The sequence below is a fragment of the Macaca fascicularis genome, chromosome X (genome assembly GCF_037993035.2).
Source record: "Macaca fascicularis isolate 582-1 chromosome X, T2T-MFA8v1.1".
NCBI classification, from domain to species: domain Eukaryota; kingdom Metazoa; phylum Chordata; class Mammalia; order Primates; family Cercopithecidae; genus Macaca; species Macaca fascicularis.
Window position 1 is genome coordinate 145,977,534 of NC_088395.1, and position 18,514 is coordinate 145,996,047.

General features: G+C 35.4%; 1 protein-coding gene across 6 annotated transcripts in view; it reads right to left on the reverse strand.

Annotated features, from left to right (window-relative positions):
- Nucleotides 1-374: 374 nt before the first annotated feature.
- Nucleotides 375-18,514, reverse strand: part of ATP11C (ATPase phospholipid transporting 11C (ATP11C blood group)) — a 203,760-nt gene continuing 185,620 nt past the window's right edge. For 3 of the 6 annotated variants that reach the window (XM_015443943.4, XM_015443939.4, XM_074029048.1), the window contains 5 exons: nucleotides 17,585-17,650; nucleotides 15,015-15,118; nucleotides 11,932-12,085; nucleotides 5,677-5,781; nucleotides 375-3,000 (listed from right to left, as the gene is read on the reverse strand). In XM_015443943.4, the coding sequence (XP_015299429.1) occupies nucleotides 5,680-5,781; nucleotides 11,932-12,085; nucleotides 15,015-15,118; nucleotides 17,585-17,650 (426 nt within the window). In that variant the 3' untranslated portion in view covers nucleotides 375-3,000; nucleotides 5,677-5,679. Of the gene's footprint in view, nucleotides 3,001-5,676; nucleotides 5,782-11,746; nucleotides 11,813-11,931; nucleotides 12,086-15,014; nucleotides 15,119-17,584; nucleotides 17,651-18,514 lie in introns of all 6 variants that reach the window. The other 3 variants (XR_012429817.1, XM_015443942.4, XM_015443940.4) reach the window with 3 other exon arrangements.

The following is an 18,514-nucleotide window of genomic DNA, read 5'->3' on the forward strand; positions in this document are numbered from 1 at the left end:
TTAAGAATTAAATGAGTTCAATGGGTTGAAGACACAGACCACGAAGACCATACACATGCTACCTTCAATGCACAGGTGGCATCAAGCACACTGCCAAGCACAAAGTACACTTTCAACATGTATTTGCTGATTTGGCTGGACTTTTATCTATGCAGTAACAAGGTACAGTGTTATTAAAAACTCCTACAAATATCTTACCCTCCCCAAATTAGGTATTGCCATAAAATACCAGTTGAACTCATGTAGAAATGGTCAAACTTCTTTTAATTGTGCAGGTCAAGAAGAAATTAGAAACTTAGTTCCCATCAACAAATTGCTTCCACATTATTTTAATGTCAAACCGAGACCTTTCCAAAAAAAAAGAGGCTGATATATCAATCATATCATACCAAAGTTTATTGATTACATCAAACAAAAATTTCTGTAATGGAAAAGGCAAGTTGCAGTCATAAAAGATGGCATTCACATTCATTTTAGAAAGCAATAACGTAGATGTAAAAAACTGCTTAAGTGGAAAATGTAATATTGCAGTCCCATTTTGCAAGCTGAAAAATGATTTTGTCAACACGCATAAAATCTGCACATTTATATACTGCATGTTATTAAAAAATTCCTTCACTAAATTATTATGAATTTTGCAAAGTTAGGCTTACATTTATATTGTTGCTGGTGTATATGTAGTAGATATGGAATGAATGTTTTCAGTTTAGTAGGTAACATCCTCAAACAATGGACAACAGTTGTGAAAGTTACAAAGACATTTTGTTAGCTCAAAATTATTCAAATTATAGGCAGATGATCTTATGATTACATTTTTTTCCCTTTCTCTGTCACAAATAGGGTGATTACATTGTAGTGCTAGGAATACATGGTCTATTTCAAGTTATTCGATCTGCTAACCCCACACTAGCCATTTTTTAGCTCTTCAGTAAAGTATCTTTTAAAAAGGAAAGCCAGGTGCTTCTCAAGGATCTAGGCCATGATATCATATATCATTGCCATTCTGAATTTGAGCTGCAGTGTCACAATGTAATGTGTAGCTGAGACATAACTCTAAATCCCCCTTAATCCTTGTCTTTCTTTCTTTCTGGCTGGAAAGAATTTTACATGCAACCAGTTACTTTTCTACTAGATTATTCTGTTAACTCTTCAATGGTACTGCATTAAACAAGCCTCTCTACTGTGGCTCTCTTGTCTGTATTCACAGTTCCTATAGATTTTATGTAAAACAGCAATAATAATACAGCAACAACAACCATAAGAACAAGAAAACAAGCACAAAATATCAAAAGCTTTCCTGGGTTAGACTTTTTAGCTCTTTGGAATAGGCAAAGAATACAGAGACTTTGTTTTCAGCAGCTTACCTCAAATACGGGCTACCAGAACACAGCGCACTTAGGTAAGTTGTGAATGACATGTAACAAAATGCTCAAAAATAATACTGATATATGAGAGCAAATGTAATAATGAAAAAGGGTCCATAATGATGGAATGGCTTCTGATAACTGAAATTATGTTCTTTTCTAGAATTTAGAAAAAAATCCTACCTAAACATTAACATAAAATATATGTGGAAGAATCAAATGTGCCATATGGACTATATAAATATAATACAGATTAACTCCAATACTTTTCCAAATCAAGGTACAATATAAACATTAATAATAGTACAGGCATGCCAGAAAGACCAAACAAAAAAAAAAAAAAAACAAAAAACTAGCAGTCAAATAAATATGGTCATTTATATCCAAAAAAGTATGTGTTTAACATTGAATGAAGACATTTCACATTTATGTTTCAAGTGAGCTAATTAGAAGGCTAAATCTTCCTTCTAGCTCAGCTACTCAAGGACTTTACCAAGGTCAGTCTCATGGTTTAGAGTTAAACCATTTCCCTGTCCAAGTTAAGAGACAACATTCATCTTCACGGAGTCATGGCTCTACAAGCTGAACCACTGTTTTGGGGTGGATCCTTCCCCCTTTCCAAATTGGCCATGTTTAAGAAAAAGCACTGCATATATGCACAAATGCAATCTCTTTCAAATAAAAACCATCAACAGTTTAAAATAAGCTATTTTCCTTCCTCTTCACATAAAATTATAAAAGGCTAATGTTCAGAATGACCTTTATTTTTATATAACTATGGTTTAAACCACTTTACTGCAGATCCCAGTAAAATGAACACTGGAAAAATCTGTTTACTTCCTAACTACTTTGAGGGGTTACTAAGTGATTGGAAATGTTTTATGCTTTATTTTCAAGTCTAGTAGGCTTACACCCATAAGTGGGGTTTAATTCAGAAGAATAAAAAATAAACAATTTTTTTCTATTCCCACAAAAATACCCGTAAGTTAACACTTTCCATATAAGTGTTCAAGGTATTTTTTTTGGCAAGAATATTCTACCAAGACATAAGTAGCACATGGGTAAACAGAAGGGATTAACTACTTTGTCTGATGCATTGATACTATTTAGTCCTTCTGTATTTTCAAGTATTCCTTATGTACTTTTGAAAAACAAAATTAAGATGATCATTTAGGAGGAACAAGAAATGTGATCCAAATAGTCTATTTCTTCTGCCAGGCAAAAAAAGTAATATTAGCAAAATCTATTCATTCTCATTGCATAACTTCTACTTTATACTATTGTATTTAAATCCATTCACAGAGTTCATGGGTTAAAAGAGCACCCATTTGAGTTATATTATTCTATCTAAAGCCAGAATTCTAAGTATTCTTGCTTTCAACTTTCATATAATTCTTAACTTACAGCTTTGGCCATAAAGGCCACTTACAATAATTGTAAATGCTTAAGAGAATCATTTGGTATTTTAATGAACATTTATCGTGAACTCTAGACATGAGAGTGGTTTAGTGTGTTGCATATCAAGTATCCTGAGATGATAACTTTTTGTAGTTGTTTCTTCATGCTTTCTTTTTTAGCTGTAACCACTGTCAGTATGCTTGTAGGACAATAACATAGGCAGTTCAAGATTCGGATTCTGAAAAATGTAAAATATACAGATTTAAAAGGCTTATTTTAATAATGTGAAACCATCTGTTAAGCATTTTCAGAAATAAGTAGTAAATTTTGTTATGAGAGTAAAGCAACTGTCTTAACAAAGTGCCAAGTTTTATTCACATGCAGGGGAAAAAAAGAGTGGCATTATAACCAGATTTTAATCCTTTCTTCATTTGTCAGCTGAATAGATTCAGGCTTGCTTTTTGCTTTTGGATTGTTCCAGGGTTCTCCTAATACTTTCTACCTCTGGGATTATTTACCATAGCAGAGGTTTTGCTTGCTATGATCCCTTCTCCTCTAGGCTGGGAGGTCCCTGAAAACAGGAACATTTTATTTACCTTTTATCTCCAGCAGCTAGTATAGTGTCTGGCACACAGCAGATACTCAGGAAATGTTTGACGAATGATTAGATTACTATTTTTCTTGATGTGTTAATTTTGACAGAGGAAGTCTGAAGATATATCCAGCTTTGGAAGATTATTGTGAAAATATTCTTCCTTTTTACTGAAAGAAGCACATTTCCCCCTACAATATGGAAGTCAGTTTTCCTTTTGGTAGATCACGTATCTATGAGTCAACTGATTCTTCTGGTTTTTTTCTTATGCTTCATCTTTTTGGAAGAGAAACCATGGATATTTCCCTATCAAATCTGTAGATTCTTCTCTGTCCTCTAAACATCATCAAATGCTATGATCAGGATGGTGCATGACAGACAAACTGATCATTAAGTGTAAGTCAAATATGTTAAGAAATGGAAGTCATATGTCAAAACAGGGAGCCTGATTCTCCACTCTAAAACTCAATCTTTTTGAACCTGAGTAGTGGAAGGTCTTAAGTAGTATGCTATTTTCTTCCCATTCTGGGACACCTCCTTTGCCATGGTTGGACTAGAAGTTCATCAGAATATCTTCCATATCTATTTATGTTCCACATTCTCCAGAACCGCTAATAGGTTTTCCGGTAGCTCCGCAGAGTCATGGCGACTCTAACCAAAATGAGGTTGCCATTCATATTAAGAATGTAACTCACATTGAGGAGTTAGGTAGTTTCCTTACTAACCAAGGAACAAACTAGATGCCTAAACTAGCTGCGAATTATTGTCCTTGGAGGAGAAATAATGCCACATGAAAATCTATTCCTGGAAGAAATAACTACATTAAAAATAAGATAATTGTTTTTAAAAAATACTTCCTCAGTTCTATGTTAGACATTGAAGGAGATAAGGCCCTGGAGAGGCCAAAAGCAATAGCGGTGTCTTCTATCCAGCCCAGTCCCCCAAACCACAGACGAAGCTAAAGAGAGCAATCCAGGGGGATACAAAATTAGCCAGAAACAATATTGCTAAAATGCATCACACAGCTTAGAGCAAGGCAATCTGGGACAAAGGGGTCAAAGACTTTGAAAGTTACTTGTGAAGCGGATTTATTACTAAGGGAAAAGATACACAGGTAAGTTGTTCAAAAATGGGTAAAAGGATGCTAACTGCAGTAAAATGAGTCTGCTTCTAAAATAACAGTGCAGATGCAGACTGATGAACTCCAGGAAGACAGAAGAACCAATGGATTCAATCTATTAATTTAACTTGTATTCTTTACTAGAGGGTGGCAGAGTTGACAGCTGTTGAAAAAAACGGGCCTATGAGGTGGACTCGCAATTATTAGCTTCAAAGTGAACTAACCCACAATTTTATTAGTGATGATCATTAATTTTTATGTGTGCATGAAAGATGGCCCTGCGCTAAGCTGTGTAGAGTTGTTTCTAAGCTGACAAGCTTGGAAGCCTTGTTCATGAATTACTCTAAATTCCTATGGATGGATAAAAGACCTCCAGAGGTCTGGGTTGTTAAAGGCCCCCCTGAAGGAAATACAGACTACACATAAAGAAGTCATTCTGAGTTCAAGGGTCCCTCTCATGGCATATCAATTCCTCCCAAATATTTCTGGGGGTAAATGAAATATATTACAAAGTGAATTTAATCATTTTTGGAAACATTATTATAAAGCATTTTATATCATTAGGCAAGCATCCCCCTGAATGGCTATGAAAGATTTTACCTCTGAAAGTTGAAACATTTAGCTTGAATAAAACTTGACATTAAAAAAGTTATGATTAGACTGATTCATTGATATATATTTGGAGATCAGACATTTACAAGGACATAAGTGTATACAGTACCTGCAAACACACAGACACAGCACATGAAAGTACAAACACATTTAGTTATTTTCACATAATTCCCAAGAGAACATGCAATGCTAAATTGGCTTGATATTATACAGATGCAATTTTGGAATATTTATTTTTAATTTTCCAAATGATCTTTATAAATCAGTTATATTTCCTGATCAATATTAACAAACATTTTCACATGATGGCCTTGCCATTACAACTTGCCCCTTACAAATTAAATATGCTGTATCAACATTTGGCTCTGAAAAATGTTTAACATTTTATTGGGGGGGGGGGGGGCTTAGCAAATTTTAAATGCATATTTCCCCATATTCCAAGTAATGCATCTTTATATTTTTGCAAAGAATATTGTAAAGTTCACCACACCAACAGCAGAGAAAATTTAGAGAGTGATATTTTCATTTTTTCTTTATAATGCTGTTAATCTGTTTTTTTAAAGCCAGCCCATTTGTTTAACACTAGGTACCTGTTACAATACATTAGATTCGTCTGAGAATGTTCGTAAAAGAAGAGGTCTGACTGAAGGTCTGGCGGATAATGAGTCAGATGCCCTTCTACAGCTCAGATTTCTCTGTAATAGTGAGGCAAAGATACTTAAAGCATGTGAAAATCGGTTAACCTACCTGGTGATTATATATTTAAAAAAAAAGGTAAAAGAAAAAATCATTTCCTATAGACTACTCCTCTGACCAAAAGTACAAATGATTACACTATATAGTAAATGCATAACATTCAAATGAATACATTCAAAGGCCTAAAAAAGTCTCCAACTCGAATTGTTTTTGTGGTAGAAGTAAATAGACAACAGTAGTATGTGGCAAACTTGGGTTTTTGGAATGGCACTGATAAGTAATATGGTAAGATGAGTCAATATGGTTTGATTAGTAAACCTTACCATCCTTTTGGTGAACACCTCTGAGAGTTGTGCCGGTGCTGTGAGTATATCAAACAAAGAGAAATTTGTGCAAAACATTCCTGTCCTAGTGAACAGACTAGCTCTAACACGCCATGGCTACTGCATACCGTGGATCAATGAAGACTACAGACCCATAGTCCAAGCTTTTAAAAATTACTTCCTCTCCAGTGTGACAATTTGGAAGGTGAACACATGATTAAAAGAAAATGACAAAATACTCTAAGCATCAATAGAAGATATAAAATGAGTCATGAGAAGTAATTTTTCATAAAGAATCAGAAAATGGTGTCAGGCAAATGAGAATGCAAGCAAGTTGGTACATTAAGAAAGGAAATCACCTTATTCACTCCAAGAGAAACTGTGATTGCTGGAAGTTTGAGAAAGCATGAAGATAGTAGATGTTCCTGAGGAAGGGAGGCGTTTCGTTACCTTGTTCACAATTGCACAAAAGGTGGAAAATTGCAGTAGAAAAAAGAGAAATGCAAAAACCAAAAAAAAAAAAAAAAAAAGTAAATAATCTCTCAAATGTAAGACATTTAAAAAGAAACCTTGAGAATTCGAAGCCGAAATGATATGTTAGTTTTGAAGACATTATTTTCTGAAGTAAAAGCAGAGTCAGTGATAGGAATAGTCTATTATTATGTGCCAACTACTATTTCTCTACATGTCAATTTGAAATTATTTTGTTAATGGGAAAATTGACTATTTTAAATAAAATAGCTTTAAAATATGCTTCTTGTTAAAATAAGACTTATCTCTAATCATTAATTCACTATCCTACATTTGTTCAAAATCCATTGGTCAAAGAGTTATGTCCAGGGTCCACTGCCAATCACCAATCTATCTTGAAGTAATTATCTCCCCTATCCAACTGTACAGATACACTATGAAGGGACTGACTGCTCTTAAGAAGTTGCAGGATAAAAACCTAATCAAAAATAACAATGAGAAAGCATTTGGTGATATCACATTTCAGTCCCATTTGCCTCTGACCAATGCTTAACTTCCTTTCTTACAACCTAATTTGGTTGGTTTCCCTGTTTTTCCTACAGAGTCCTCTTTAGAAAGATAGGCTAAATTTTACCTAGGTATTATTTTTTTTCCCCTTAAAACACCCAGAAAAGTAAAAATGGATAAAGTTTAACTAGCAAACCTAAGGTTATTTTTTTTCCTTCTGATTCTGTGCCTGAAATTATAAGGTAATTTACAGACTCAGTTTTGGCATTGCCCAAGCAAAACAGAAGATGAGTGGTCAACAATGTGGATGAGTTTAACAACTCTGCTAATACAGATTACCCATATTGTCTACTTAGTGACTTAAAATGGGCTTTAAGAAACCAGCTAAAGTAACATATGTATCCAGCAGATTCTAATAAACAATTAAACTTTTAAAGGTAAATAATTTATTCATGTTTTGACAACTACATTTTTTCTTGTTTTTACCTTAAATGAAGAAAGTTGGTGGAATGAAGAAAGCTGGTAGACATGTTGGTAGAATGCAAATTCTCAACTGATAAAGCTAGAGAATATTTAGATTCTGAGAAAAAGATTTTAATTGTTTCTATCTTCTATTTTATGGGCAAAAACCCTGCGACAAGATTAGCATGATACCAAGTTCCCCACCCCCGTGTTTAATGCACAAACCTATCTATTCAAGACTGCAACTGTAAGCACGTTTTGGTGTGCTCAAAAACTTGTATCCAACCATTGGAGATAAAAGTATTTCTATGAAGCAAAAATATTAGGAGTTAATGGATTAGGTGTTAAAACTACTTTATAAAGGAAATGAAAGTACAGAAAGCAGGAGAAAGCATGGAAAGAAGAACTAAAGCAATAAAAAAACTGATAGAGCTAGCAACTGGCAGTGGGGTGGGGTAAACAGGAGATAACGAGCTAAAACAGAATGAAATTTCCACATTCCTTTGCAGTCACCTAGAGAGCTTTGACACCAGCTCAATTAGCAGTATGTCAAAGAGGCCAATGGATAAAGGCCCATGTCAACAGCCACGACATTAGGATTAAACTTTATTTTTGTCTAATCCAGCTAAGAGGGCTATTGCCCTCTGAACCCACGGTTGTATACGACACTGTAAGAATCATAATAGTAATCATCATTATTATAATGATTAACTATATTCTCCAAAATTTCCAAAGTGCTTTCTCTGGGAATTTGGCTCAGACAGTTGACATTCTTCCCTTCCCTGTCTGCTACTCTGAAAGAGCTCTCTACATAATGGAATATTTCTTCCTGTTTGTGCTGACATCCCATGCTAAGCATGGCCATGTTGCTGGGTGCATTCCCATTAAATTATAGTCTTCCTTTGTCTACCTTCGGTGAAGTTAAGCCTCCTTTTTGATTGTGGTGACTTACATGAGAAAACTTCACACAGGATATGTGGAAATTACTCCACTGGAAATGTGAAATGGTATTTGCTACTTGGCCAGAAAGTCGAGGTATATTTCACTGATTTACAGACAGCCAATGACTATGCTTAGGGGGGAAACAACTTTTGAAATACAAAAATCCTATAATTGAACTTTCCTTGAGGTGTTATCCTGTTGTTTCACTGTTCAGTGCTCAATGGTAGTTTCATCATATACCATCAACAGCATTGCTATGCAGTTTTGTCACTTCATAAAGCTAAAGAAAAACTCTAGGATTCTTAATAATGGAACTTTGGGGAAAAAAATTAACCTCATTGCTAAAAATACAGCTGATGGATACACGGCTTAACTATAACCCTTGAGTTAAACAACTGAAAGAACCTATATTTGAAGATACTGGAATTCTTTCTAATACTAGCATTATGACAGAACTCAGTTGCAGTGGAGGCTGCCATACTAGCGATTTTACTGGAGGTTTCAGGAGGTAGTGATTTGAAATAGCTCAATTGTGTTAAAACAAGCCATATCACTGATTCTGCTATTCTGTTTAATACCTGCTTACAAAAGTATTCCATATGAATGCTCCTTATAACTAGAGTGAGAGCTCCTTGTGAGCTAGGGCCACACCTGATTCATCCGTGAATTACCAACACCTAGTACAGTAGCTAACTCATAGTGGGCCCTCAGGCAAGGTACGCTGAATTGAACAGAATTCAGCATAAGGCTGCTCTTGTAATTGTTAAATATAAATAGCTTGGCTTCTTTCTCAAATGCCATAGAGACATTTTCACTACACACTGCTAAGTCCCCTTCTCAAAGCAGCTGCCAAGACCCACATTCGAAAAGCACTGGCAGCTGACCTGCCACATTTCTGGCTGTGTGTATAAAGTGTCCACGATACTTATTGGTTTAAGTCAGGGATTCTTCTACTCTAGGTAGAGACACACATTTGACCACATCAGGGGATCTATCAGGATATGGGGCAGACCCAGTATCTTCTGCCTCTCTTTAAAATGAGGCCAATGTCTTAGCAAGGAATACTGAACAAAGTAGGAAATCACACAGAGTGTCAGACTGTTGGTGACTGAGCATGAAGACTAAAATATTTGGGGGAAAGTAACATACTCTTTCTCCCTTATCTTAGAAGTTGGCCTCCACCTCTTTGATATAGCCAAATAGGGCCTTATATAAACAGATGTGACTTATCAGAATAGCCATGGCTGCCATGTTGCAGTAGGCCTTTATGCATTCATATTGCACTACTTTGCTCTTGCATTTTCTCATAAGAAAAAAAAAAAAGAGGCAGCGCTGCTGAGTGCCCACAACATGTTGCCTCATTTGCAACTCTTGAAATCCTGCAGAGTCTGAAAAACCATTTAGCCTTTCAGACATTGGATGTAAAGAGAGATGTTCATCAGCAGGTGGTTCAACAAATGTTTATTGGTTCAACGAGGGTAGGAATAAATGAATGAATGATTGCATGAATGAAAATGATTATGGAAATTTTCCTGGTTATTCTAGCACATCAGCATGCCCAGCTATAGCACAGACACTAGAATTCTTCCTACGCCGGACATAACCCATAACAAATTTCATGCTAAACCCCTGGCAACGGTCTATGCTGCTAAGTAAAAAAGGATGCAGTCCCAGAACTCCATACTTTCAACAGAAGTTCAGAATCTGTTCATGTAAAAAAAAAAAAATGTTCTAAGTCTTTATCTGTGACTGCTTAGTAGCATCCCACAATTTAATGGTCTATGTAAGAGTCACCTCCAGCCAATGTCTAACTTTTTAAAGAGAGGGCCTAATAAGAAAAAAGATGATATGTTTGAAGGTTTTGTTTTCTGAGATATTTCTATAATCTTTAGACCATGTAGCTGGGTGTGAGCCATTATTTAAAATGAGTTCCATTACCTCAAATAAGAGACATATTTAGGATCACTCCAAAGTATACTCCCAAATAAGGAGGATGGAAGAGCAACTTGGAAATCCTTCCCTGAAAAATTCTCTATTATAAAAAGCCCCAAATCATTTCTTATTGCAACATATTTTATTTGGTTTCATGCAAATTGCCACCTGAGACATTCTGGGTGGTCTGTTGTATCAACCTGTTTTATCCCTGTTCAACTGATATTGAGACATAATCAGGTATTTCAATGCAACTTTTCCATCCTAAAACACCAGACTAGAGTATAGCAGTCATACCTAAGCTAACATTACTGCATTCAGTTCCAGCCCATAAGACATGCAGAAGCAGTGAGTTAAGAGCAATTCTGGCCAACTAACTACACACTGACTGGCCTGGTATATGAAGAATCAATGTACCCTATGACAGTTCTCTTTTTTTTGATTGGGGCTGACACTGACTTGTAACATGAAACTCCTCTTTTACAATTCTAATCACTGAAGGTTTTCTTACTCTAATCATTTCAGATCCCCATGTCTATCTAATATCAACTACTGGATTCTATCAATTCAACAGGCAAAAACAAAATCATGATGTAACAGTTTTGTAGCTAAACTGGTTGGCAAATTTATCAAATAAGTCAGGTAGCTTAGAATATTACCCGAAAATACTGCCTTGGAGGTGCTATAAGATCTAGTTGTGTCAATATGACAGAAACAGTTTTGTTTAACAAAATCAGCTACTGTTGGCAGGTATATGACATATTTAATTAGCCTGTTGGTCAAAATCTGCCAAAGTTTTATTTTCCATGCTCATCTCCCTATTTCACTGTAAAGACTTTTAAAAAAATGTTTAAAAGATATCATAATAAGGCAGCAGAAAAAATAACTTCTCATTCCCACAGGAAATTTACAATTTAATAGGAAAAATAAAAGCACACTCATAAAACTATTTTGAATTTTTACGAGTGTGTTCCAGAGGCTAAGGATGTAGAAACCACATCCAGGGAATTCTCTTTGGTTCAAATATACTGCTGGACAGACAGGGCTAGAAGCAACACAGAGATTAAGCAGCACTATAATTAAAGGAAGGGGAAAGGTTTGAAAGAGGCAAATTGGTGTTATCAACTGAAAACAATCTGCAAACGGCCCACAGGGAAATTTCTAAGTTTAAAGCGAAAATGTTGGTGTGGAAATTCCTGGTGTGAAAATTCTAGGCTAAATACAAAATAAAATAATTTTTTCCTTTTAAAATTCCATATGGAGCATAGGAGATACTCCATATGGATTGCTGAAGGTCACATAGAACACTATTAAGGAATCTACTTACCACCTGCATTGGATAACGAAGTTTTTACTATACTTTTTATGCAGAAGAGGAAATTAAGTGATGAACCTGTAAGGAGGGGTTCAACATGCTGTAACTAATGTAATTTTCTAAATCAGGTTTTTAGCTCATGGCAGATATTGAGGCCCCTTCCAAAAATCAGGTTATAAGATAAACTTAGTTCTTACCCTGGCACTTCTTCTTCTTACATTCTTTAATACTATCAGAAGAATTTCAGGGAAAAGGCTGATAAATATTAGAAGAATTATAGCCAACCATGTGGATACAGAAGACAGCATTTGGGCAAATACAAAATACATTCTCTGTTGCTTGAGAAAAGGCCTGAAGTGGAAAGAAAATACATGATGGAAAAACAAATCAATTCCTGTCATATGAAATGGATGTTTAATTAAAATGTCTTTTGTATTTAAAAAGAATCTTCCTTACATACATTAATAAAAATAATTTTCTCTAGAATAACCCAAAAGTAATAAACAAAATTTCATTTACCAAATGTTTGGGAAAAAAGGAATGATAATCAAAGGAGAAAAAAGACAATAAAATGCATTTGACTTGAAAACAATCAGGCAATCAATTCTAAAGCTGCCAACTGGCAACTATTTACATGCATTAGAAAATGCTGGTGCTTCAAAGACATTCAAGAGAAATGGTTCATTTTTATCCTAACAAGCATTTTATTTCCTCAGCTGTTTTATTAAGATGGGGATGGATTTGTGTTCTGTATTCAGAAATTCAAGACATTTTTATAACTCTCCCCCGATAAAAACACTATGTAAATATAAAAAGGACAGTAGAAGCTTATCATGTCTCTCAAATGGAAGGAATCTACCATTGTCATCCACAAAATATATTAACAGTATGTGCCAAACAGGCTGACACAGAGCAGAATACTTCTAATTGGACATTAAGCCTTAGAATCCAGAAATCCAGCGGGAACCCCCATTCTGGAGTCAGATTTCATTCCGAGTCATCCACTTCATTGTTAAGTGGCCACTGAGAAGCACAGCCTGTTTCCCTTCCCTTCTGTCTGAGCTGAACCACAGAGAGCCTCAGTAGCTGAAGCTATTGTTGTTTGAAGGTGAGGGGGAAGAACTGGTTGCTTAAGGACAGGATGCACATCAGACTGCCCTAGGATTAAGAGCTCCAGGTAGATAACTATGGTTCCTGTTTATTAGAAGACACATCATGCTTCCTGAAGATAATCTGGTTTCTCATTTAAAAATTAATGTCCATGCACCCTTATGTAACATGATAAAACTGAATTTGTGGCTCTACTTTTATGAAAACTAGATTGTGGAATAAAAGTGAGAACAGGGAGGTGGAAAAATTTATGAGGCCTAGGCTACACAGGCTTTCTGGGAAACGTCTGCCACACGGAAAAGACTTCTGCAGAACTCTACCTCACTCGAATTCTGAAGAACACCTTGAATAATGTTCTAGGCAGTTAACTGAGCCACAACAGGGGCCCAGATGACAAATGACAGCTAGTCACAGGGTGTTCCTTTGCATCATACATTCTGACTAATGTCTCCAGTTTTTTGTTTTTTTTTTTTTAAACTTCCATGTCATCTATGGAGTTTTGTAGTAGGGCAATAAAAAATAAACACTATTTTTTCTGGATGTGGTTTGGGGCTCGGAAGTCATCATTCTCACTACCCAACCCCAAAGACAGGTGTGACTCAATGCCTCAGGGTAGAACATGTCCAGAGACATTAGTTGTGATCACATTCAGCTGAAGTTTCACATTGTTTCTAGTCACATTTTACTGGTTGCTTTATAAGTTTATATTCATGTAGTGGCTCAGCTCCACTTAATGATAATACTTCAGGCAATAAAATACAAAATAGATTAACATTTCATTTTTGGTATCACTAATGAATAGAAACAGGTGTGACAATATCTTAATCATTTACTGGATTTATTTTCATCAATAAGGAATAGTTTGGAAAGGGTTGAAAATGAGTTTGCTAGAAACATTTTATTCTTGTAGAAATTTTGCATAATTAGTTCAGATGCTGATTACATAGATTCATAGACAGAATTACGGTACTCTGGGCAGAACTACAATTGTATATGGTATGTTCCTAATCAACTTTGATTTATTCGTATACTATTAAAGAAAATAAGAGACTTCCTTCAGCTTCATTGCTCTCAATTACCTATAGAGGTACCAAAAATATGCTGTAATTATACTTTTTAAAGCTGGTACTTCCTTAAATGATTAGGTTTCTTATATTTTTATTTCTTAAAGTTTTATTTTTAAAAAGCTTTTCAAAATAGAGTTTCTTCTAATTAAGACTCAAGGGACATAAACATAGGACTCACCTCTCTGTGATAAAACAGAATCATTTTGTATGTAAGATTTTGCTCAAAGCAATGAAAACATGTATTTCTGAAATCTTACCCTATGGCTTGCTCTAGCCATGATCTCTGCTGCTGGCATCCTTGTCAGGGGAAGCCACTGACTAAAAAAAACAACTCTGACATTTAAAACCAAAATATATGTTTTTGGGAGTAAAGAAAGGAGATGCAAATATATAACTCTCCCAATCACAGCTTATGTGTCCCTCACTGGACTCTACTCTCCTTGAGTACAGTCCAGTCATCTCTCTATCCCATAGAGTCCCAAGCACAAAACTGATTCTGAACAAACATCTATTGAACCAAGATGAACTAAATGAACTTTAAGGACAAGTTGCAGAGTCTGCCTTTCTACATCTTCCCACCTCCACCAAAACAGTGAGATGGTGATTTCAAAATAGAACCCTCTGAGTATTAAGTAGTATATATCCTATACCTTGAGCACACCTGTAGTAACATGAATCATGGTTATATACTATAAAGAGAAAATAAGGGTCCAAATGGACAATAATGTATCTGTTGGCCAACATATCAGGTAGAAACTTCACAGGATGAGTATTTCCTCTGAAAATCACATAAGAGGTTGTGCTGAAAACTACAGTTTCACTAAAGAGATGTTTATACACCTTCAAATAGAAAGAGTTGGACGGGGCTACCAAAGGGAGGTCTTCTGAGTGATTTGTGCAGTCTATATACTTGTATTTAAAATCTTACCCAAAATTAGTAGCACTACCAGCTAACAAGTAACCTTCAGGCCATTAATATTAAAGATGTGCCATCTTATACAATTAAAATTTTAAAAGTATAATGAATGCTTACATATATAGTGTACATACACGTGTGTCTACTTTGTTATTTACAGACTGCTCACATATGTACAATTGCTTACCAAATAATTCCTCCCCAGAAGAATGAGAAAAATACATAGAAGGCTAAAGAACCCCAAATCACAAAGTGATTTATCCACGTCCAGAATCGGGTATCCAAAGCAAGCTGAAAAGATAACAACACGAAAGGTTTCATGATGGTTACAAATTGCACCAGGCAATATGCTATAGTATCTAATAACTAGTACACAATGATACCTATGGAAGGATCTAGCTTGCGCCAGGGATCCAGAGGAGAGTGGAACTAAAACAGAATCCAGGTTTTTCAAAGAACAAAGGTGAGAAACCTAAGCTCTGCCCTAAGGCCTCTAAACTCTGGAGTACAGGCTGGAGGTGTGATCAGGCTGAGTAGCTGGTAAGTGTAGGGCTGCAGATATCTCAGTACTGGGGAATGGGCAAGGAGTGAAGTAACGGTAATATCTAGGAGGCCCAAGCCCCAGGTCCTCAGGCAATGGCTGCCAGGAAGATGATGGCAAAAGGAGACTTAGCTGGTGGAGGCAGATACGCTGAAAAGAAGGAGAGGGAAGGGGTAGCTAGGAAGGGTAGACAAACTACAAAACTTTCAAAGGTGCCGTGAAAGCTCAAATATAACAGATGGGAGTCACTAAATGCAAAGGCTCTATACCCCTAACATCATGTAGCAATCAATCATGAGTTTGACTATGTAGTGTATCTTTCCAATTGAAAAACCTGTATCTATTCCATTAAATTAATAAAATATTCAGTTAGATTTTAATCTCTTCATGTTTCTGCCAGGACCAATCACGTTTTCAGATTGTGGCATCTGGGGTTTTCAACAAGTATGGTCTATTTCGCTTGCTTAAAACTTCTGGGTCACATGAGCTAATATCCAGAGCTGTTAATTTTTATAGAGGAGATGATGTCTCAGTTTTGTTACTTGCTGTGACACCATGGTCATCAGCTCTCTGTTATAGTTTCTCATTTATAAACAGGATGTTGATAACATTATTAATGTAGCTCAATCTTGAACTGCTACTCTTCTAGTTGTTAGGGAAAATACTAATATGAATCCAAAGATAATACTAATATTAATCCCAAGAGGAGGGAGTGGAAGTCTTTGAGATACACTTGAGAAACACTGTGAAGGCCATTTGTAAGCCCTGTGGCTATATGCAAGGCCAGGGGAAAAAAGGAGCGGGGAGGCATCCATTTCAAATTGTGATACTGTGAGACATAATAAAAACCGAAAAGTAGCATTTATTGAAATAAGCACCACCCTAAGTGCTTTATTCACTAATTGAGTCCTCAAAAAACCCTAAGAAGGGTAGGCTCTACTTTTATCTCGACTTTATAGAAGAGGAAAGTGAGGCACAGAGAGGTAAAGTCACTTGCCCAAGGACACACAGCTAGTAAGTGGCTATACTAAGATGAATTGTAATGTCCTTTTAAGGTCCTAACATGTTACTGAAATAGATGAATAAAGCAAACATATGTTAGCTCTATCCGGTATGAGAAATAAACCATGAACAGAAATTTAGAGAGAAATTTGAGAGAGATCCTTTGACAATTATACTTCTGAATTCTGCTTCTAACCCCTGGACATGCTGGAATTCATTTAAACGTATTTACTCGTGGACCCCATGTGTGGTGTTGATTATTGGAATGATAAAAATAAAAATAATTTGAATTATGCTTTCAACTATAAGAGATTTCCAAATCATGGGCCTCAAGGGTAGCACTCAGTGAGGCTTCACAGCATTATCACATGGCTACATGTCAATGCCAATGATTTTGCCAAAATTACCTTCCTGCATTATATTCTTAGGCACTTTATCACTAACATGGGTAAATTTTAGTGATGAATACATTTTATACTTTTTATATTTATATAGATATATTATTTTTATATTTATTTTTAAATTAAATATATATACCTATATAAATAGAGACACGGTCTCACGATGTTGCCCAGGCTGGTCTTGAAGTCCTGGGCTCAAGCGATCTGCCTGTCTTGGTCTCCCAAAGTGCTGGGATTATAGGCGTAAGCTACCAACCTAGTCATCAGTAATGAATACATTTTATAAGATTTCACTACTATCAAGCCCTTTTTCACATATTATCTTGCTCACATATACTTATTTGAGGCCTGGGGTTCTTAAATGGATGTATAATTTTTAGAAGATTCAAGTACTTAACATAATTACACACACACACACACACACAAACACACATACACACACACACTCTCACTCTCTCTCTCTCTCTCCCTCTCTCGCTCTCACCCACAGCCTGTTTATATGCCACTTATCATAACGCCTTAAAAATAGCAATAAAGAAGAAACAGATTTTCAACATAAGTATGGTGTTTGAATTTTTTTTAAGTAAAACAAAATAAAGAGGATTATGATATACTGGGAAAAAACTGATCAAAAATAGTATACAAATACCCAAATCCCTAGCATCATACACATTTTAGTAAGTATTAAGGCAAATACTTGAATAACAACCCATAACAAAAAATAAAGGAGACCAAAAAATGGTATATTAGGATAAGACAAGAAAGTACTACAAAAACAGTATTAAAAAATATATGAATAAGTAAAAATCTAACCTTCAGGGTTACAGTGAATACTAAGACTGTAAAAACAATGGTTCCAAAAGTCCAGTTTCCGTATACCTGAAAAACATTTAATAATTACATGTATCATGTATACACAAGTATTATCTTAGTATTTTTTCATTTAAAAAAAAAGCCAAGTTTAATCCTGTGTATAAGTGCCAAATATTTTTGTATGAATTGTTTAGGGAACAGCTAGTCAGTAAGATCAGGCCACAATGCCAGATTTTCCTGGGATCCAATTTTCACAAACAGGTACACTACACCTGTGGTTGGTAGGGTTTATTTCTATTACTCCATGCAGCATTGAACAGGGAACTCACTGGTGTGATAAAGGCCAAAGAAAGCAACTACTCTAATAGCAGCAGTGTTCATCAAAACAAGTCATTTGGATGATTCATGTCTCTAAAGAATCTGATATGGGATTTTCCTATAATATAGAATTAAACCTCTCAAATGAGCAATAATTTGTAGACAAATGGATTTACATTTTTTAAATGAGTCTAATTTTTCTGGTTGTAAATACAAGAGCTATCAGCATGTGCACATCAAAAAAAAAAAAAAAAAAAGCAGATACCATGTATAAATCCAAATGATGGCAATGAATGGCACATATGCTTACCAAATGCTGTCAAGATCTGAATGCGTAACATTAAAACAGAAAATGAGATGTAAAAGGCTTTTTCAAAAAAATAAAAACAAAAATTAAGGTTAATAGAAGCAAAAAAAAGGATTCACTCAAATCATACACGAGTGTTATGTTTTCTTGCTAGTAGTAATTCACACACTTACTGTAATTTCAGCAAACATTTAGAGGGAAGGTGACATATACAGTAAAACCTTATTAATTTGGACTTTATGAACTCAAAATGGGTAATGAATTAAACAGACACTTAACTGATGCTCTCACGCACCACCTGGAAA